This window comes from Catharus ustulatus, chromosome 13, assembly GCF_009819885.2.
Source record: "Catharus ustulatus isolate bCatUst1 chromosome 13, bCatUst1.pri.v2, whole genome shotgun sequence".
Classification (NCBI taxonomy): domain Eukaryota; kingdom Metazoa; phylum Chordata; class Aves; order Passeriformes; family Turdidae; genus Catharus; species Catharus ustulatus.
This window is the reverse complement of record NC_046233.1, coordinates 18,184,967-18,207,431: the sequence shown is the minus strand read 5'-3', so window position 1 is coordinate 18,207,431 and position 22,465 is coordinate 18,184,967. Positions and strand designations below refer to the sequence as shown.

Here is a 22,465-nt window from a genome sequence, read left to right as displayed (position 1 = left end):
CAGAACCACCCAAACTGCCAAAGGTGGGCTCTTACCTCCCCTGCCAGCAGTGTTCACACGAGTGAACACTGAAACACTGACAAGTTGTACTGGGCATTACAAAAACTAAAACCCCAACTACTCTCAGTCTGAAACTGCTTCTGCATCACAACAACTCTCCCAAACAAACCAACCCCCCAACCTGTCAGCACCACAATCCAAACAGCCACTGGTGCTCAGCATTGTCACATCTCAGGTGTCTCTGGCTGCTCCTGATCCATATGGAGCTCTAAGAGGCACCTTCTCCAGAAATCTTGAGGAAGCAGAGTACTCTGAACTCAGGGAAGCAAGAGTCTAGAGATGAAGCAAATTTATTGTTCCAAGTGTTGAAATTGGGGAGTATTGAAATAAACAGCCACACACTTGATGAAAACCCAGCAAGTATGAATGAACAAATCCAGATAACTCTTAAATAAGTTACAAAGCTGTTGTGGGATGGTGGATATATATCAGAGAGCCTTGTAGGTAAGCCATGGTTTAGAAAAGATGCCCTCTGCACAAAGGACAGGCAGAGGAAAGCATCACTGAGGTACAAGTCCCATTTCTCTCAGGCAAATTACTGCATAGATATCTAAGGTTTCTGAACAACTTTTACAGCATATTAAGATAACATAATGAAAATACATTGTATTTGAAACCAAAGAGCAGCATATTAGACATGCACTGGTAGAAAACATCCTGTGTGCCACTAGAGATGTTGAAAGTACCATACACAACTTGGATGTTAATCTAAAAGCATAATAATTTCCTTTGACTTCATTTTTTGCAGAAAAAAGTCTACATGGTCATAAATCTGGAATTCTCAACATTCAGCTGTGGTGGGTATGACATGGACATAGAGGGTCTTCATGTTCAGGTTCTTCATAGAAACATCCTTTGTGATCTCTGAATGAAGGAAAGAAGAGACAAACAACAGAGTTAGTGCTCTTGTTTACAGGGAGAACTATGAACTTTTTTTTTTTTAATTTGCTTTATTCACACATTTTTCCTGGTTCCACCACAGTGGGACCGGGACAGAAATTGCTCAGCTCGAAATTCCCTCCTGTTAAAGCCCAGGGTATGGAAGAAAGGGTCACCATGTGTCAGGAGTGCCCCTGCAGGAGCAGGAAAATCTGTTTTATGTTCCAGAACTTTTTGAAAGTCTACATCTACAGGCTCTCAGCCTTCATATCTTGACAGAGCAGCACCTAGTTCAGAAAACTCTAACACCATGATATGAAGTCAATATGAACAGTACAAGACAATGCACTGAAAGCCAGAGTCCCTCATAAACACTTTATATGTAAAGCAAGGATTGCACCAGTACCTGCTGAAAAACTACTGCTGGAATCTTGTTGAGTATGCCTGAAATTTCTTACCATACAGCATAACTCCCTAAGTCTTCTCATAGCTACATGCACAGAGTTTGGAACAGGAACAGGATAAAGTCCCAACAAACCTCTGAAGGGCACACTTCCAACAGGCTGATCCAGGGGTTGTAATCACCCCTTGCAAGAAGCACAAACACAGAGTAATCCCACTAGGAAAAGTCACCTGCAAAGCTTGCAGGAGCTGGAAATCTTTCACTATTGCATTGTGAAATGTGAATTTTTCCCAAGAAGCCTGGTGCTTGCTGACTTTGCTTCCAGCACCCATCAGCTGTAGCAAACTGCCCCACTGAGAGCAGAGTGTTTGGTACTGGGAGGTACTGGGAGCCTTGGAACAAAAGTCAGCCCAGTAACAAACACCCCAGAATCCTCTTCACTAAGGAAGTTCAGAGTGATAAGAAACTTGGCAGGTGTAACCCAGGAACACTGGTGAAACTCAGATTAACAAGGATTGAGGTCACAGTGTCACTCTGCACCCCAGAACCCCCACAGACAACCCCAGCAAATACAAGATAATATAAAGGTCTGGCACCAGTGTCAGCACAAAGAACACATTAATAACACCCAGACTGGCTGGGGGTTCTCATGAGGAACCCTTTTGCAGTGTTCTTCCCCATCTCGCTTTGAAAAAATTTCATTTTTACACTAAACACACAGAATCCGCCATCTGTTAACTGGAGAACTGAGAAGTCCTCGTGGACCACAGTGTGTTTCAGGAGTTCCCTTCCACTGTAATACTCCTCTTCAAGCAGCTGAATATCCATCCGCAGAGCTAGAAGAGCAGAGCTATAATCCAATTCAGCAATTAAGGCTTTATTCCCTCACTAACCTTCCTTCCCAGGAACATGTTCCATCAGGATGTGAAAAAGTCCGCTCTGCAGAAGCAGACTGTGAACTTGGTCTCCAAGTCTCTTATTAAATATTTATTTTTAAGATCCTGAAAAAGGAGGAACTGACATGAACCTATTTCCAACAGTACTTACCACAACAACTAGTTTTTAAAAACTGGAAATTTGATTTATCAACAGACTGTGGGGACACCCTCCTGTCCGTGCCAGTTGCTCCATGGAAGGGCTTTGCAGGGAGCACGTGAAGTGCTCCCATCATCCCCAGTGTGGATCAGTCAGGTACCTGGAACCTGTGTCTCTCCAGCTCAGGAATAAGTAACACTCACCACTTGGACATTTATCTGTGGAATGGTTTCCAGCATTACAAAGGAGGAGTCAAAACCATGTTTGTTTCTGAAAAGCTGACGAGTTTCTGTGCAATAGACAGCAGATGCCAAACTGCCTGGGCCGACAACACTTATAAAAATAACCTTTTCAAAACCAATAACTCATTTTCCACCAAGTGATTGTTTTTCCTTTTTATAGAAAGGGCACCAACCTTCCAATTCATGGGTTATTTTCATCAAACGTTTCAAACAGTTAACAGCAAATACATTTTTATTTTTAGAATAAACCACAAAAAACCTACTCAAGAGACTGAACTTTGTGGTTCTGAAGGTAAGACCTTGAACAGATTGATCAGAAGATGAATAGGGGATTACAAAGCTGCAACAATACAGATAAACATTAATTGACCTAATGTTTTCTAGAGGCATCAAAGTGTTTTATATGCAATACTTATTTATCATACAAAAAAGAGATGTGAAGATAAAATAGAGCTATGGCAGTGTTTAAACTATAAAAATGTTATTCAAGCAGGTGAATGCTGAGAATTAAATCTGAGTTAGCAGAAGTGTGGCTACAAGGCATTAGCTGCACAAATAAACCACTGGGACCAAGCTCTCTCTGTTCTGAGTTTAAAAGAGACCAAATCAGTTGTTTTGGCCTTGGAGGAGTTATCAGATCTGATCTTTCACATCACTGTGAACTGTCACTTCATACACTTTAATTGAAGTTTGAACAGTTCAGGAGAATCCATACTACAAAATGTTACAGTGATTTAGCCCATTTCCCTTTCAAATGAAGGCATCTTGAAAATCCTCACTTCAACTGAGCCTTAAAGGCTGTTTTGCCTGTACATTTTCCTGTCCTGTCAGCTCCTTGCCTCTTTCAAAGCCCTGTAGATTCCTACAGTGGTTATTTCAGTGTCTGAACAGAATCATCTGGTGCTGTACCAGTGACAGGAACCAAAGAGGAACTGTGCCTAACATCCCTTGTTCCTGAGTGCCTGAATCCCTGAATCCCCAGGTGGGCAAGGCTGAACACAAAAATACTTTTTAGTTTGTGCAAACCAAGCGTGGTTCATCTTCTTGGTTCTTATCCCTTGTGCTGAAACACTCCAGGCTCCAGTTGTCTGTTAACACCACTCAGCACAATATTTCTGGCATTTGCTCAAGCTATCACCAGAAAGTTTCATCAGCATCTGAGACCCATTTGAATCACAAAAATGGCTTTTGAATAAACATGCTTCAGGTCATATGAAGTAAAATGTTTTTTAAAACCCCAAACAGCCAAAAATCCACAACAACCCCTCCTCCCCACCACCAATCACTTCTTGCTCAGATTCCCACTTGAATCCTCATGGACAGCTGAGTGCCCTCAGTTCTCAGCAGCTGCACTAGAGCTGCCCCTTCCTGCCCTCCCCACTGACAGCACCTCCTGAGGAAGCTCAGCCCACCCTGAGATGGGCAGATTGAGCAGATGTCCAGGTTCTGGACAGGTAACATGTGATGAACCAATAAATGTCATGGATCCTTCCCAAACAGTTCATAAACCACATCACTGTGACACACAGACACAACCCTCGGCATCATTTAATTCAGAGAGATGAATTCTCTTGAACGCAGGAATCCCTGTTTGGAGTTGTGTTTTTACCATGTAGCTTCCAATCCATTCTCTGTGTCAAATGCAGTCCCAAATCACTCTGGTCCAATTTTTCAGCACCACAGGTGGCTCCAGCTTCAGTCAGACCTTCCTCATGAATCAGAGATTTTTGTTTCCCATCTGGCAGTGTTTTTGGGAGGGTCTTTAGCATTTCAGACCTGTGAGCATGTGCTGAAGCTTCCTGCTTCCCAGGTACCCCAAATGGCTGTGCCCTACCAAGTCTGACCTGCCCACACTGCTCTAACAAGAGATCCCACACTCTTTTCCAATTCTCCAAGACAATGCACCAACATGAATGTTACAAGTTTGGACAGATTCTTACAATATTCCTACTGTAGACTCACTTCCAGGAGGGGATTCACTGTTCAGTCACTCAGCAGGGCACTGCCATTCCCACTGCTGACTGACCTTTACTGCACAAGGAAAAAGCTTTTACACAACTTGCCTTGGCCACCTCATGAAGGAAATGCATTACAGCTTAGAACTTCTAAATCTGTATGTTTGCTTAAAGGATTTTATTATGCTACTATTGAATTACTGGGCAAAATTACGAAGCAGTGTGTGAACAGTGTGGATTTACTAACTAAACTGGATCTCAGGTTACACCCCAGCTCCTCAACAACAAATTCCAAGGATCCTCAGACAAGCAAACCAAAGGTTTATGCTTACCATGAGTTAGTGCTTCATCCAGGAACAACTTTAACCTCCTGCTTCTGAGCCCAAAAACTTTTGCTGTCTCATGCAGAAGACTTTTGTAGGTTAATCCATTCTGACCAACGGGGTTTTCCATTAGGAGAGTTCCCACTGTTCCTTTCTGGCATTCTGGACAAGATAAAACAGCTGAGTCACTACTGGTAAGAAATAAAATCACTTCATTTATCTGGGTAAATTCAAATTTAGTATTTCTTCTTCCATTTCATCTCTATTTCTTTATAGTACTGAGAGACAGATTAGCAATACCAACCTACAGATATTCACTAAGATAATGAATTATAGAGCCAGAAATGTAAGTGATGACTGACAGCTTGACCAACAGAAGAAAACTTCTTTACATGAGTCAACAGGACTACACAGGGTCTGGAAAACATTAAATATTTCAACAGGACATAGAAACCACTACATGCAGTAGCTCACCAAGCACCTGTAAAAACCACATTTTTGGCCCCTGCAACCTCTCAGTAGTGTTAGAAATGGCTCATACCAGGGCACAGGGTAAGAGCAAGTTATTAAAACAACTCAGCTGCTCCTGTGAGCTTTCAGAGTGCCAGATTAGCAGCTGGGGAACAGAATTACACACACACACATCTATACCCCAGACCAGGTGAGCAATACAATTCATTTGGATTTTAAATAGCACTAAGAAATGTTTCCGATGTCTTTCATTCAAACTCGGTCTCTTTTAGACTCAGCCTTTTACAATAAGCTGCACAGGTGAGCTGATGGTCAGAACAGGGAAACAATGTCCAGGGGTTCATGTTTAACTGCTGCCCCTTATCTCAAACTGGCTCTCCTTTTCTCTTGGAAGGGAGAAAAGCTAAGTATAAACATTGTTTTTATCAGGAAGTACACACTAGGGAAAAAATTAACAAAATCACCATGTACCAATGAAAACTACAGCCCAGGCTGTGAAGGAGCAGCTCAGCAGCCCACGTACCTTGTGGCTTTGCATTGACCAGCTGCAGGTTGATGTACTGGCAGAGCAGGGCACTGGGGGAGCTGGGCAGGGCTGGGGCTGACCCTGCTGTCACATGCAGAGTCTTCCCACTGAGGCCCAGCAGGTCTGCCTGGTTTATCAGCTCTGCAACACAAAGTGACACCAGTCAGGCCCAGGAGCTGACAAGGAGGCTTCTCACTCCTGACCCCACTGCAGCAGTGTCTCCTCTCTCACAATCCATCCCAATCCCGTGAATTATGCAATAAAAACAGTTAGCTAACTTCAAACAAGCAAGAAATTATTCACCCAAGCCAACCATTCCTATCTCATTACATGAAGAGCTATGTTCTTTGCATGCACCCAGACTCCCCTGGCCAAAGCAGCACTGGGAATGTATTACTATGCAACACAGCATATTTGTTCATATTAAATATATTAAACTCCAGAGAAAACAAACCAAAAAAATCCAAGTCATGGCTCATGAATAGAGCCCCTCCACAAGTATCTGTGTGTAATGCCACCACAGCTCATGACCCAGCACATGACTCTAGCCAGGCAGATTGAGAGAATGTGGGAAGACCACACCCAAACAGGAGCCCTGTCTCCAAGGACATCAGAAGAAATCCCTGGAAGTGCTGGCAGGAGAAGCTGATGAGGTTTCTGTGACAAAAATGAATTCTGCAGCACGGCCTGAGCCTCGTGGTCAAACAGAGCCTCTGATGGGCATGGTATTAAAGATACACAGGAATAACATCATTCTGTGCTGCAAAGAGCTCCAGAGATCAAATCCAGGGAACACTGATGCATTTAATTTCTTGTCAGAATTGTGTGTTCCTGTTCATATGGAACATGCACATCTGTCAGCTCCAGCCAACAGGTTTTCATTCCACAGCAGCCCAATTCACATGTCACAGAGCCTGAGCTGTACAAAGCTCATCTTCTATCAGTTCACCTGAAAGAATCTCAGTTTATAAATTTATACATTTTGTAGGTTTATGAACTTACAAATTAAAAAAATCGTAAACTGACAACTCGGCTCCCAAAAAAAGTCCCAAACCCTCAAAAAACCTTACCCCACAAAAAGGGGAACAGCAACCACAAGCTACAAGCTCTCAAAATTCTGTCAAGTGCCACGTAACACACTGGGATGCACTGGGGAGCATTTACAAGATTGCTCAAGGAAGCAAAAAGACCTCAGGCTGCACCTAAGATTCCAAAATGTGTATTTTAAATATCAACTTTTATATATTTGCATATAAGTTTATAATAGTTAAAAAAAAAAAAACAAACCCACAAACCAGAAGTCAAACACTGCTCTGGCCTGTCTGAGGTGCCAGGCTCGTGCTCAAGCACAGGAAGGGGATTTGCTTTAGGTTTTATTTTCAGTAAAGCAAGAGAGCAAGTGGAGAGGAATTACCAAGATTTCACCCAATGGAAGGGAGCCAGGGGCAGCTTTTCCTAAATCAGCACAATTTCAGGCCATGGGAAGAGAGAGCACAGGGGAGCAGGGGGTGACAGACCTGGGAACACTTGGCCCCAGGGGAGCAGGAACTGCAGGAGTGGGGTTTGCCCAATGAACAAATTAGCATTTGGCATTCCAGGAGCACTGACATTTTCCCAGGGAAGAGCTCAGGCACAGTGCTGTCAGAGAAGTCTGTTCACAGAACCCTCTCATAAGAGCAAGAAAAAGTGAATCATTTTTTCATATGTATCAATAGACTTGAAGGCAAGCAGGTATTACAAGTGCTCATCAAAATCACTTTATAGGTCAGTTCTCCCTGCAGCTGGGGTTTAAGTGGCAATGCTCTCCCCTAAGGTACCTTACAGCCTCACAGTCTTTTAAAAATTGGGGATTAAAAAAATCAGCCATCTGAAAATCATAAAGATGAAACAAGACATGGATCAAAGAGTGTGTAGGGAGATTTCTAATCCACCTTCCTTGCCCCTTCCCTTTTTTTTAAGCCCTACATGACCTACAGATGCATTTCTTCCTATAAACATATTTAAAGTGTTTCAAAGAAATCTTTTTCAATGTGGGCTACTTGCATGCAAGCTCAGTGCAAGTCTACAAGCATCTCAAATAAGAAGTTAAGAGAGTTTTCAGCAATCTAGAGGAAAAAAGACACAGACAACTTTTTTACCATCTGACTTGAGCCCAGCTTCTTTCCTTTGAATTTAATTTTTTTTTTTAATGTAGAAAGAGACAAATTCTATTTTCAGTTTCTGAAGGTCAGTGCAAGTCCCAGAGCCTTGTTTGGGGATTGTGCAGGTCCTCAAAATAGCCAACATGCTAGTGGGGAGGAAATGTTTATCCCGTTATTCCAATGCTGCACTGTAAAGCAGGGACAGGATCCTTAATACAAGAACTCAAGAACTGCCTGATCCTGTGTACAGCACAACCCTAAGGAAACCTTCACTACAATTAGAGAACAGGATAATACATTACTGCAAGTAAAGTGGACAGCCCTAGAAACTACAGGAGGGGAATGAGGGGACAGAAATACAGTTTTACTGGGTCCCAATTTTATTAACACTCATGGGAACTATTCAGAAATTACTTGTCTGGAGTGCACAACCTTTCTCTGCAATTCCTCTTGGACACAGCAGCTGATTCCAAGCCCTGCTCACCCACAGAAGCCCTGGAACCACCAGGAGACCTCACCTGAGGTTCCCCACACCAAGGCTGGGCAGAAAAAGCAGATGGATTGTATCCCAATCAAACATTGGAATCCTGGTTCTATTCTCTGACACCCGTCAGGTCTTTTCCTGGCACATGCCTTGAACTGTGAGTCCCCAGGGAGCCACATCTGCTGACCAATACTTGTTTGAGATGTGACAAACTGCAACAAAAGCCAATTTGATAATCTGATCTTTCCAAGGGAATTTCCATATGCTTAATAAGTGGGCAGGAAAAATACCCTGCTCTGCCCAGACCACTGACACATACTGAAAGGTGAGAACCAGCATGCCAAAATGGAAGTCCCAAAATGATTCCTAAGGAGGGAAGGGGAAGGGGAGGCTTTTCTACTACAGCAGAGGAAGAGGAAAGGTTTCAACTTTACCTACCACTTCCTTTAGGACTTTGGCATTACTGGATTTGTGCTGCATCTTTTTATCCTATAAATGGCAGAAAAATCCCAAATACAGAGTCAAACTACTTATAAACTTAATAAGATGGGAGTTTCCCAACTCTTCTGGGAGTCATTTTTTGCAGGTCATCTCTTACTATCTGTGGTGACAATGAACAATACAAGTACAGATCCCCTCTGCAGGCAAAGACCACACTGTTATCCCTCCTGCTTGGAAAAGGATTCCAAGGAAAACCTTTTCCTCCTTCAAAACACAACTGGAACTTGAGGAAGATACTGAAGGATTTCCTCTAAATCCCCTCTGACTGAAAGCAAAGATTAATCCTTTGACAGGACTGTTCAGCTGAGCTGAGCACAACCTGGGAGATTTATCACAGTGAGCTAATGGATGACACCAGATGGGAAACCCCCAAATCCTCCTAGAAATATTCTCAGGACAGGACAAGTAAGGAAACTAAGCACTGAGATGGCAACAGTGACCCACAGACTATTTCTTTATGGATGTCACTGTTGGACATGAACTGGTGATCCTCAGCAGCCCTGGGGGCACCCCAGAACAGCCAATTCAAGCACCTCCCCCTCAGATGTGCTTCAGTAATATTTCCACCAAAAACACTAATAAAAGGTTTTGTAGCCATCCAATTACCATTTTATAGTGTTTTTTCTTTTCACATTCTTGTGCCTTAACAAAGTTCAAGCTGCAAAAACATTCAATAGGTTTTTCTAAAAAAAAAAAAAAAATGCAGAGCTCCTCAAGGTTCTCCAGGGTGGAAAGGCAACATTTTTCTTCTATAGATCACAGTTTGCATTCAGCTTAAGTTTCTCACCCTGCCTACTGAGGCATTTGGGAAAAGCAAGCATGGAAAGGCTGATGGCAGCTCGCCATCACGATCCAACATAGCCTGGGCCCAGTGGAAACACTGAAATAAATCACATTTTGTCCTGATGAGAACTGCAATGGAAGCAAGATAACAGATGAGCACCATTTAGCAGTAGCTTTTGGAAACATGTTGATGTGACTATAAACACAGTCTCATAAGCTAAGTACTACAAAATGGAATATTTCCTTACCCATTTCCTTGTCAATTTGATATAGCTAGCTAGATAGATATAAATTACACAGTAAATAATTATATAGTAAATGACTTCTAGACTTTCAATTTCCTTGTCATACTCCATTTACCTGTGTTTCCATTAAAAACTGTCAGTTTGGAATTTTTAAGACCAAAAATGCAGGAGACAGCATCTACAAGTCCAGTGAAGTTCAAGGTATTATCTCCTTTTGGATTTTCCAGCAGCAATACACCATCTAAAACCAAAATTAAGAAATTAAAATGCTGTTTGGAACCAATATCCAAGTTCTAATGATTTTCTAATGACGCTAATTACTTCCAGTGAGTTTCTAAGCCAATTTAAAACTGGCAACACTGCATCTTCCCAATTATTTTAGTGGGAAAGGGGAAAGAAAACAGAGAAATGGACTGATGTGTACTTCAGATTTATCCTGCAGAAGTTATATTTGCTTTTATTGCCAAGGCAGTTCCATTTGTACGTTACTAAAGTACAACCCAGTATTAGATTGGTTAAAAGCTGTCTGACTGCCCTCTGAGATGGTCAGCAGCTTCTCCAGCTGGATTCATCTCGCTCAGGGAGCAGCTCTGTGACCAATCCAACAAAGCACACTTATTTCCATATATAAACTGTCAGTACATGCAAGGAAAAAACTCCCCAAGTGTATTTCATTTTCTCTCTTTATAACTCACCCTTGTAACATCACTGCACTCATGCCCATTGCCCAAGACAAAGGCTGCTCTCTAGTTTTAAATATTCTTTTAATCTCTGTACTTCATATCTGAGCTTTTCAAACCATCTCCTCCACATCAAGGCCTCATTCCTGCACAGTGCTACAGCAGGAATTAAAAATTCTCAAGCACAGCCCCAAATGCAGAGAGTGCACCCTCACAAAGGTACTCACACACAAACTCTCCCTGGAGCAGGAGTAACAACTCCTGTGCACATGGGAGTGTTTCCCTCAGAAGAAATCATGAACAGGTGTGGTTTTGCTTTGAATAAACTTATTTTCAATAACTATTTGAAGCTCCTATTGAGAGGAAGGATGCATCATCTTTCAAAGGAATTCAGGCTCCAGCATTCACCACACCTTTTCCAAACTCTCCCTTACACCAGCCCTGACAAATGAAGCTGGGGATGTTCATTCCTACCTTGTTCTGTGCCATTGACACAAACTTTGAGGTTGACGTAGGCACAGGCTGGGCCAGACTGACACACTCCCCCTCTGACCAGTGTGATTTCCAGCTCTGATCCCTTCAGCTGGGGAAAGAGAGACATCAGCATTGTTTCAATATTGCTCTATCAAACAAACACAGCAAAATAGCTTCCTTCAATAAACAACACTAAGATCTTGCCTTGTTATACTAAACAAGATTTACCATAAAACAGGAATTTTCCCCACATCTCCTTTCAATGGCAGTGCTTCAGACATGAATCTGCCTGTACCAGATGTCAGGAAAGCAGGGAATAAACAGCCTGATTTTCTCAAGTGATGAGCAGTGATGACACTCCCAAAATACAATCCCAAAGCAAATCTGCCTGAGAGGAACATTGTTCCAGAGAAATTCAGAGTGCCCTGCTCTCAGTCACTGCCTGGAGAAGCCTCCACTATTCCTGGGGGAGCACAGAGAACCCCTTGGGTCACAGCTGCCTTGGTACCACCAGCCTTTGAGTATCTCACCAGCAGTGACCCTGTCAGACCTCCAGGCACCCCAGGAAATCCAACATGGACCTTCCAAAAAAGATCCAGAAATCATCCATATGAACAACTGGTACTAAAAGGCCATTTAAGCCATTTTGTTTTGTAAATTTAGAGATGGCCTTTGGCAAGAGACAGTCCAAAGGGTGATAGACAAATTTGCAAGTGTCATTCTTTTCTGAAGTCCTATTACAAAGTAGGGAAAAACACTTACACAACATTAAATTTCATTCTGTGTTTATCCATTTATACAATAATTCAAAATTAATTTTTCAAGTACCTGCTTTTCTGCCCCAATAGTTTCTGAGAAGCTGCTTTTTTGTTGTTATTGTTGTGGCTTGGAGCAAGTCATTGGGAAAGGAGCTCAGAATTAAAGCCTTGTATCAAAAATTGATCCAGGATAATTTCCCAGAAGTAATGACTTGAATGTAATCACAATAAATGTAAAAAGGACAGAGAGCATTTCATTTTTGTTCCAGTCCTCACATATATTTAACATCAAGCAGATTGCTGTTATTCCTCTGAATAACTTCCAGAAATTTGGTGCAATGATCCTGTCACAGCTGACTTAACTTACTCACATGAGAGGATTTCTCAGGAAGGGCTTTCTCACGTCACTGTTCTTGATGTGACAAAGGAATTGCAGCAGAACAGAGTCAAGCACCTGCCCTAAGCAATCCATCTCTGCAGGCCCAGCAACAGAGACTTTCAAGGAGCACTTGACAGTTGCACTGAAATCTCAGTCATCTGTTTCTCTCTGCAACATCTATTTTAAAGTCTAAGTGTGTGACAAACAGTTCAGAGGCACATCAAGCCCATAAGCACAGAAAAGGCTGCAGCAGGCACAGAGTACCCCCACAAGGAGCTCCTCTGGGGTGACTGTCCCTGCCCATGGCAGGGGGTGGAACTACATCATCTTCAAGGTCCCCTCCCAAACCCAACTCATCCTATGATTCTGTAACTGAGACTCCTTAAAATAAAGTTATAATGAACAAGTGCATCACTTCTGTTCTTCTGTGCCTCCATTTCCCACACACAGACTGCAGCCCCTCAGGACTTGCAGCATTTCATAGAATCCTAGAGTGGCTTGGTTGGAAGTTTACCTTAGTGACCATCTCATTCCACTCTTCCTGCCATGGGCAGGGATACATTCCACTGTCCCAGGCTGCTCCAAGTCCCAATGTCCAGCCCAGCCTGGCATTGGGCACTGCCAGGGATCCAGGGGCACCCACAGCTGCTCTGGGCACCCTGTGCCAGGGCCTCACCACCCTCACAGGGAACAATTCTTGCCCAATATCCCATCCATCCCTGCCCTATGGCAGTAGAAACCATTCCTGTCACTTCATCCCTTGTCTCCAGTCCTTCTCCAGCTCTCCTGGAGCCCCTTTTAGGCACTGGAAGGGGCTCTGAGCTCGCCTTGGAGCCTTCTCCAGAGAGAAGAAAAAGCCCAATTCCCTGCTCCTGGTTTTGTTTGAAACACCCTCCCTGCCAAGGTTTCAAGGTGGCAGGAGGCCCTCTCAGCTGGATGTCCACAATGAGACAACTGCATTTCTCTAAACTGAGCTATTAACAGCCCCACAGAACTGGTTGGTAGAACAGAGTTATTTAGTGAAGATTTCTGTAGATTTTCTGTCGGAAATTCAACATTTGTGCAAATGCACGGCCTGACCTACAAACCTCTGCCAGGGTCACACACCAGCTCATCATCTCCACAACTGAAAGGATTGCCTGGTTTTTGCTGACATCCAGATGACAGCCATCAGTTCTATCCATAAAAACCAGGTCAGGTGCCTGCTGTTGGGGCAGGATTTTGTCTCTACACACACAGTATTATTTCTAACTAAACCAATGCACTCTTTCCTTGATGGTTTTCTTCGCTAAAATATACTAAAACAGATTTAGGTAAGAGTAAAATAAATATGGATGGGGGGAACCATATTTGCACAGGCATGAAAGTTTTCATGGAAAGCAACACTGACCAGCACTAAAGGTCAGGCAGAGGTGATCTGAGGCAGGCACAATCAGAAGGTGCTTCCCAGCACTGTATTTCCAGCTTTTACATTCTAATTCAGATTTGATGTTGCCTTTACATCAAACTGTCCATCAGAAGTATCAAACAAGTTCTTAGAAGAAACTTAAAGATGTTCAGTGATTTCTCAACCACAGTATTTACTTAGTGTTTTCCCCGTTTATCATTAGATGAAACCGATAGTTTTGAAAAAAGGCCAAAGCAGGGCTTTGTTTCAAATCTGTACAATTTCAGAAGTGCCATTAATAACTATAAAACATTTCCCTTACACACACTATTAAGATGGATGAAATGAGCCCTTTCCTTGCAGCTATTCCCTGCCTTCCCAGCCATCCTGTAAATCAAATTTCAAGTCTGATAGATCCTACACTCTTGTGTGAATTAATCTTTGTGGTCCAGCAGGACATTTACATTGAAGAATTGTTCATTCTCAGTTCTGCTAGGAAAGTCTTTTGGATAGAGTAAGTTTCAGTAAAATCTTGACAAAACTATCATCAAATATGTCAGAAGAAGCAATCAAAGAAAACAATAGAAATTGCTGCTGATTTGAACTGTGAAACTACACTTTTACAACAGACAACTTCAGCAACACAGGGCAGAGGAAAAACCATCCTTAAATATTAAACAAGTTGGTCTTAAGCCAAATTTAGCCTCAAAGGAGTAGTTCTAATACAAAAGTCTATTAATCTAAAAAAATCAGAACAACATTTTGGCTGTTCAAACAACACACTAATCCAAGTACAAATAACTGTGTATTAAGTTCAGACAAACAACTGCCTCAGTTATTTACTTTGGTATCCAAGCAGCTTGATTTTCAAAAACACCACGCATACAGAACCCAACTCCTTTCTTTTATAAAACAAAAAAGACTACTACAGAACTCTATAAATAGAAAACAGTATCTGCTCTATCCCACAAATAAATATTGACTCCATTATTCTTTAACTGGAGCAGTTTGTTGGATTAAAAGCAAGTAAGATGAACTATGCAAGCTGTGCTTTTTTTTTTCCTCCTTACTTGGGTTGTTTCCTGGATGAGAACTTCCTTTGAGGTAGGCACCGGGTAAGGCTTCAGGTCTGCCTTTATTGTGGCAAAAATGAACTCAGCATGCTGCTGGATGACAGTGTCCAGGTATTCCCCCTCTGGCAGGGCCCTGTAGTACACTGAGATCTCATCTGTGGGGACCAGGTTCCTCTGCAGGACATACAGACACACCATTACTGACAGCAGGATCACAAACCAAGAGAGGAATTCTTGTCAAGTTAAAAAAAAAATATTTATCAAGTCATGGTTAAAAGCTTTCAAATGAGACTTAGGAAAAAAACCCCTCTGCAAAAGCACCAAGAATCTTAAAACATGGGAATATAGGCAAGATTAAGTATATTGATATTCATTACAGTGAAAATAAACTATGGCCTTATGTCATTACAGAATTAAATTTAAATAAATCATCCAGTAACATGTGGGAGTTTTCATGGTCGAATTCCTTCCTGGTTATATTTTATACAGAAATAAATCATCTTAAGTTTTATATATGTAAAAAACATTAAAATATATAAATCTACATAGGTGTGGATATATATATATTTAAAACACTACGTAGGTGTGTGTATATGTACATATATACATATATATACACACACACATATATAATCTACACCGATTTTTAAAAGATATATATATAATGTAAAAAACATCTATTTTGGCAAACATTTTCTTATGCTGAAGAAAGATCCTTTCCAATCCAGACTTTTCTATGAATCTATGATTTATGCAGCCTTAACCACACAGATATCTTTTCCAAAAAAATATGTCCCAGGAAAATTTTCTGTACGCATCCTTTAGAGTTCTTGCAAGGGGATCCAATCAGAAAGTCATACATGAGGAGTAAATGATACAGGGGGCTTCATGTTTAATTAAAAATGCAGACTGCTGCACACTTCCCAGATTGCTGAAGAGGAAATGAAAATGTTTTGTCCCACCCCAGTGGTCACTCACCTTCTTGCGAAGCTTCTGGATGCGATTGATCACTTCCCGGGCAACTCCTTCATCCACCATAGACTGGTCTGGGGTCACATCCAGCAGCACCAAAACCTGAGCACACATAGAGAACAGGTGACAAACTGAAAACAAGGTGGAAGTAACACTCTCAGGAGCTCAGGATGCTTTTAGAGAGCTCCTCGCGTATAAAATACGATGGTGGAGAGAGCACTGAACAGCTCCAGGATTCACACACTCCTGGAATGTGCTGAACTACCTGAACTAACAAACCCAAGCCAGCTTTCACCTCACCATTTTCCTATTATTTCCCGAGGAACTCTTCCCTTAATCAAAAAAGGGAAGACAGGAAATAAGCAATGAAATACCTGAGCATCAGAGTGTGCCTCGAACTGGGCAGATCCCTCTGTCATCTGATACATGAGACGGAGATCTTCCCCATGGAGTTCGTGTCCTTCCACAACAATGCTGCCTGCAGGGTTGGCAGATGGAGAGCATCTCTTACCATCCAAGTAAAAACCCCAGTTTGAAATTCAGAAAGCTTTAACTAAGTATCAGACTTCAAACATGTGCAATGCATATACTGGCAATGCAGTCAAACAGCAGTTAAGCACTAGTAAGCAGCACTGAATTATCCCACATCCCCATTTTTCACACAAGCACTTCTCCAGGCAGCAGAGCTCACTAAAACACAGTTCTTCAGCAACTGTTTGTGTGGAACCATCTGAATGGAATAAAACTTAAAAATAACGTGTATACTCCACCAACTCGAAATTTCCATTTAAGCAGTTCACTATACAGATATAGCTGCAAAATTCACACCCACTTGTAACTCTGGAATCTGGGTTCAGCTCTGGAATCTGAATCAGATTGGAATGGAGTATTTGTGCAGTAGCTTTTATTCTAAAAGCATAAAAGCTACTGCACAAATACTCCATTCCAATCTGGTTCAGTCTCACAGAAAGTTTGTTCTCTGTTTCATCTTGGCTTTACAGTAGCACTTAAAATCAGAGAACATCCTGAGTGGGAGGGGAGCCACAGGGATCGCTGTGACCACCCTGTGCATCCCTGGGAGTGTTGTCCAAACACTCCTGAAGTTCTGGCAGCCTTGAGGCTCTGCCCATTCCCTGGGATGCTTGACACTCTCTGGGGGAAGAAACTTTTCCTCTTATCAACCCTAAACCTCCTCTGACAGGAAGGAACAGTTTAACAGGAGAACAGCTTAAGATCAGTGTTTATGGTCATTTCTAATGTACTGTCAGAAAAATACTGGAACTAAAAATTCCAATTTTCTCCTTGTAAGAGTTGAACAGGGATAATCAGAGGAAGCAGGCCTTAAGCTCCCCACAGCAGGACACACTGCCACCCTTGAGAGGTCTGTCCCAGTACCGACCTGTCTCCTGGAACCTCTCCAGCTGCTCGCTGCTGAGCTCCTTGATGGCAGCCATGACGGGCTTGAAGGCGCCCTTGAGGCGCCGGCCCAGCACGGTGTGCTCGGGCTCGGCCCTCAGCCGCACCCCGTAGCGGGCCTTGTCCGCAGACAGCGTCAGCGCCCGCACGTTCAGCTCCTGCAGGGACACAGCACAGCTCAGCAATGGCCACGGGCAACGTGCAAGGCTTGTACGGGGGTGACTCTGGGCACCAAACCCAACCCTGATCCCACCTTCCCTGCAGAGCCCAGCCTCAGCCTCCAGCAGCAGTTCTGTGTTACTAACACCTCAAATCAGCCCCCAGCTCAACAGCCCTTTTTATTTCCCCCTCACAACTGCTTTAAGAGTTGACCCCATTCCTGTGGAGGACGATGGCCCTGCCCTAGAAGGATGTCTTAGGTTGCAATACAGGATGTGACCAAAAGTCTGTATTCTATCACCATCTGTTAAACCAGGTGGGGCAGTGATCCTTATCTCCATGGGAGGTATTCTCTGGCAATGGGTCAGCTGGTAAAACCAGTTAGGGCAGTCATCTTTAGCTTTTCTACAACCCATCCTTCCTCCTGGAGATATCTCCTGTTACTGGGCCATTGAGTCCCACTGCATGGCTGATAAAATCACATCATCCCATTGGGAGATGCTCCAGCCAGGGGGAGGAGCCAAGCCTTTCCTACCTAGATAAAATCTGACATTTGGAACACCAAAGCAGCCTTTTTCCACTGGATTCCAGAGGAAAATCAGAGCTTTCCACATCATCACTGGACCTTTGGAGAAAAACTGCACCTTCTACAGGAGCTTCAACTGAACCACATCTGTCACTCCACGGGGACTGCAGCCCCCATTTAATGGGACTGCTGCCAACCCCCTGACTGACTGATGGGGTGTCAGGTTGTATTCTGACTCTGTCAGTGTTTTGGGTTTGTTTTTTGTAATATTGTATTTCTATTTTAATTTTCCTATTTCCCTTATCTTTGCCTGAGACCCTTAATAGTTTGGATGGAGGGGGTTTACATTCTGCATTCCAAAGAGAGGCTCCTGCCTTTCTCAGCAGACACCTGTCCTCCAAACCAGGACAAAGGATGTCCCTTGAATGGGCTGTGAATAGCTTATCCCAATCCTCCTAGAGAGATGCCCCTTAGGTGGGCACATCCTCCTTGTCATGGTGAGCTATCCCAAAGGCTTCAGTGATCCCATCCCTTAGCACCCATGGTAATCCTTTGTAACCTATTGCTCTTTCCTCCTTTGCTACGACCCTTGCTTTTCCCCATAACACCCCAGCCTCTGGCCAGTTCTCCAGGGAGTTGTTGTCCCTGGCACCCTTCACAGAGCTGCTGGATAACAAAGAAATCTCTGTGGAATTGCCATAGGAGCAACAGACCTCCATGGACCTCCCAGCCACCTACACATTCCCTCTGTGTGCAGTGGTGGAGCCAATGGCCTGGTAGAACTCAGGAGGGAAAATTCTGCTGGAACAGTCCTTTCAGTACACATTGAGCCAGGAAACCATAACCAATTTCACGGTTGTTATGTAGGTTGTACAAAATGGCCTCATTTTGTCTCCTTTTTACCTGTTCATTCCAGCTCCTCACTGCACAGAAAATCACCCTGCTCAGAAAAGCTCCTGGCTGTGCCCTGTAGCCAAAACAGCTCTATAAAACCTGCATGGACTTCAGGAGGGGCCCCAGGCACTGCTGGAATGTGTGTGCCCATTTTTCTGAGGTACAAGTGCAGATTTTTTTCCATATCTGAAGGAATATAGTGGTGCTGTGGGAAGCTTTACATAACTGAAGGGGGATATGACTGGGGTTGGAAAACACAAGGCACAGACCTGCATGTACATTTTAGTGCAATCCAGCAGGTTCTGCCAGGCTGCCCAATACTTGAAGCATTTGGTGTTTAATGCCCCCTGGATGGTGGTGAGAGCTCCCATCACCATCCTACAGCATCACCAGGTGCACCTGGCAAACAAACTGCTCCAAGGCATTTAGGAAGTAGAAGTAAATGGCAGCATCAGCATGACAGGATTAGCAAGTAGCCAAATATTTGGACTGAGAAATAATGCTTAAATACAACCTCAGTGCTACAGCCTAATTCCCTAGGAAGTCCTACTCACATGAGGAGCCAAGAACACAACTGAATCTAATTTTGTTTAATACATCTTTTAGGAAATCTAATCAAAATTACACACTTCAGAAATTCAGTTTCAATGGGGTGCTGCTGGAAATGAGCCCACAAGTTGTAAATGACAACCTCGTGGGGGAAAAGACATAATAATTCAAAAAATAGCACAAATTGAAAGATGACTTTGGGCCCGATTAGATAAATCACAGAGAAGCCAACTCCATCAGGACAAGTTTTCTGTACTAATTAGATTAGGAAATCATTCTTTTGTACACATTATCCATTTAAAAACCCAGAATGAGTCTTAGAAAAACAGGCAAATCTGTATCTCAGGTCTGTTTACATCAGTCTCAGTGCTTTGACTTAAAAGAATTCTTAATTTTGTCTTCCTAATTACTCAAAATTAGGTCCTTAACACATCTTTCAAGTCTCATGTGGGCATAGTGAGGCAACCAGCCCTTCCCATGACCAGCTGGAAGAGCTGTACATGGAATGCCTGAACATACAAGAGCCTTTAACTGGTGCCATGTGCCCCAGCTATGCCCAGTCCTCACAACAGAGACAGCAATGTGAGAAATGCTGTGCTTCAGCTGGACTGGGCTCTCTAAGCAGGCAGCCTAAAAAGGAAAGTACTCATTATGTAATAGTGTAAGAAATTAAAAACTGCTGGGCCCCCCAGCCACAGCTCCTGTGTCAGATAATTGAGCCCTGTCACAGGCTCGGTCCCCAGCTTTGATGGAAAAGTCAATTTTCTCTGTTTTACAGCAGTCCTATACAGGGCTGGGGGCTGGAGGGAATACAAAGGTTGGATGGAAACAAGATTCTGACTGTGCACAGAGTTAAATTTACTCAGAGAAAACCTTTCCTTGGAAGCAGCTGGGAAGAGAAGTCCTGACCCAGGCTTGTAAAAGGCCTCAAACAGAAATGAGTAAAATGCAACTGTGTCCAGTTGCTAAAAGCCTTCTGGGTTTATTTCACTTTGTGAGCTTGGCTATTTTTGCATGACAACTCTACAATCTGCAAAGTTCTAATATTAAAATCAATTTATTTAAATGACTTGCTGTGTTCTGAAGATGAGAGAGCAGCACTGCAGATCAAAGACTACAGCTCCTTCTGCAAAAGCCATGAATGAAATTTCTGAAGAATTGACAATTGACAATTCTTTTGTCAGCAACTACACAAAATTAAATGGTGTAATTCTCCTTACCCATTACCTCTGGCATCTGCAAATTTACTCCTGGCAATCACTGAAGGCTCTAATGCTCTGAATAGGCAGGAGGTTGATGAAAAAAGCTGCAAATGCAGCCCAAGCAATGCTGCCCAGTCTGGCTGTAATCACTGACCTCTTTAGCTCTGCACCATCCAGTAAACAACAGGATTGATTGCCATGCAGTACAATAAAACACACACTAAGCTCCAGCAGCAGCTTGTTGAATTTTAAGACACATAATAAAACCAGGACAATAGACAGTACTTTGTGTCTGTGCTTCCACAAAGGCATCTGAGTTTAACTCATCTCTCCAGAAGAGACACTTTTGTCTGCAGTAGCAAAGGAATACAAATCAAAACATACTAATGTACAATCCAATTACATAATAATTAAAAAATTGTTAGCTTCTTTTGTTATCTTTCATTAGCTGTAGAAGTTGACAACAAATTTTACCAACCACTGTTTTAGAAATAATTTGAGCAAGCAAAACTCATCTCCCTTAAAACTAGATTCTCTAGAATCTACAAATTCATTTCTCAGATCCAAAAAATGGGACAGACATTAGCCTAAATTTCACAGGATACTGCTGTTAATGAGACTCAGATATTGAAATTATTATAATTAACAATAACTACAGCAATTCTGAAGTGAGGGATTGTAACTGCCAAGTCTAAGAGCAATAATCAATAAGTTAACATGACAGAAAAACTTTACAGTCCCACTTGCAAATCAATTACTATTTTTTAATTAAAATTCCTCTAGTGGACAATTCTTAAGCATTTAACTCCCAGAGTAACTAAAAGCAAGCAGCATACAGCACTGATGTAGAGGTCCTGGGCACTGAGTTGTGACTTCCTGAGCCAGTGCTCATTCCCCCATCAGAATTTTGAGAGAATTTCCACAGACATGTATTTAGGCTTGGGGAAAGCTTGTGTTGCTGGAATTATATAACATATAATATACAATATTATATATTATAGAACACAAGTTTCAGAGGTGCTCCTGTGCTTCATCTCCTGAATTCTCAGACTGATATGGCTGCCCTCACCAAGACAAGTGAGGTGAGCTGATCCTCTTGGCAAGATGCACATTTCTGTTCTCTTTGTCAAGGTAAAGCAGCTGACCTTGACAATGGCAACTCAACCACAACATGATGGCATATTTTAAGTATGTGAGCAGACCTGCAGTTACAGATACCTCACTGAAGGGAAGAAAGAATCCTTAAGCTGCCAAGAACAGGCACAGGATAAGGGCCACACCATTTCTACACAAGAGAAAACCTCTTCAGATCCTGTACTGCCAGTGTTTAGTGTGAAGAGAACAAGAATTTTATGTCACTGACCCAAAGATGGATTTCATGGCTTTAGAAAATGCAAACAGGTCAGATTCTACCAGTCCAGTGTGGTTAGTTTGTAGGATTAAGTATTTCTCAACACTCAGCTGACTTTGGCACATCACCCACTCGTATCCCCTTTCATTACAGCTCTCCTGGAAATTCATTTCACCTGTGAGCTGTTAATATGCTCAACAGGGAAGGTTGTTCAGGTAACCAAGAGACACAATCCCCTCAAACAGGATGTTCTTACCTCGAGTACGTACTTCTCTAAAGACCTGATGTTTTCCAGAGCCTCAGGATCCTGGTGGATAACTACTACTTCTTTCAAAGGATACTGGGGGGAAAAAAACCAAAACTGAAACTTAACTATTCCGATTCCCCAGGTTTATCTCAAAGTTACAAAGCTGTTACACATTGGTATGACAGGAGATGTGAGGTGTTCTAACCTTGACTGGGATGGTTTTTCTGTCTCTGATCACTCGGCCCAGCTCAATCACAGACTGCAAACAAGAAACGGCACTTTCAATTTTTCTGTCGATGAGATCCTCCCTAGATTAGAAAGGAAAGATTATAATTGCTTCATTTTCATCA

At 42.6% G+C, this 22,465-nt stretch overlaps 1 protein-coding gene across 1 annotated transcript in view; it reads right to left on the bottom strand.

The window, feature by feature from the left end:
- Positions 1-332: 332 nt before the first annotated feature.
- Positions 333-22,465, bottom strand: part of IARS1 (isoleucyl-tRNA synthetase 1) — a 97,712-nt gene continuing 75,579 nt past the window's right edge. Inside the window, exons 25-35 of the mRNA XM_033071518.1 lie at positions 22,321-22,423; positions 22,125-22,208; positions 17,171-17,345; positions 16,146-16,249; positions 15,778-15,873; positions 14,797-14,973; positions 11,203-11,311; positions 10,164-10,289; positions 5,892-6,035; positions 4,907-5,059; positions 333-924 (exon numbers count right to left, since the gene is read on the bottom strand). Of these exons, the coding sequence (XP_032927409.1) occupies positions 842-924; positions 4,907-5,059; positions 5,892-6,035; positions 10,164-10,289; positions 11,203-11,311; positions 14,797-14,973; positions 15,778-15,873; positions 16,146-16,249; positions 17,171-17,345; positions 22,125-22,208; positions 22,321-22,423 (1,354 nt within the window). The 3' untranslated portion in view covers positions 333-841. The remainder of the gene's footprint in view (positions 925-4,906; positions 5,060-5,891; positions 6,036-10,163; positions 10,290-11,202; positions 11,312-14,796; positions 14,974-15,777; positions 15,874-16,145; positions 16,250-17,170; positions 17,346-22,124; positions 22,209-22,320; positions 22,424-22,465) is intronic.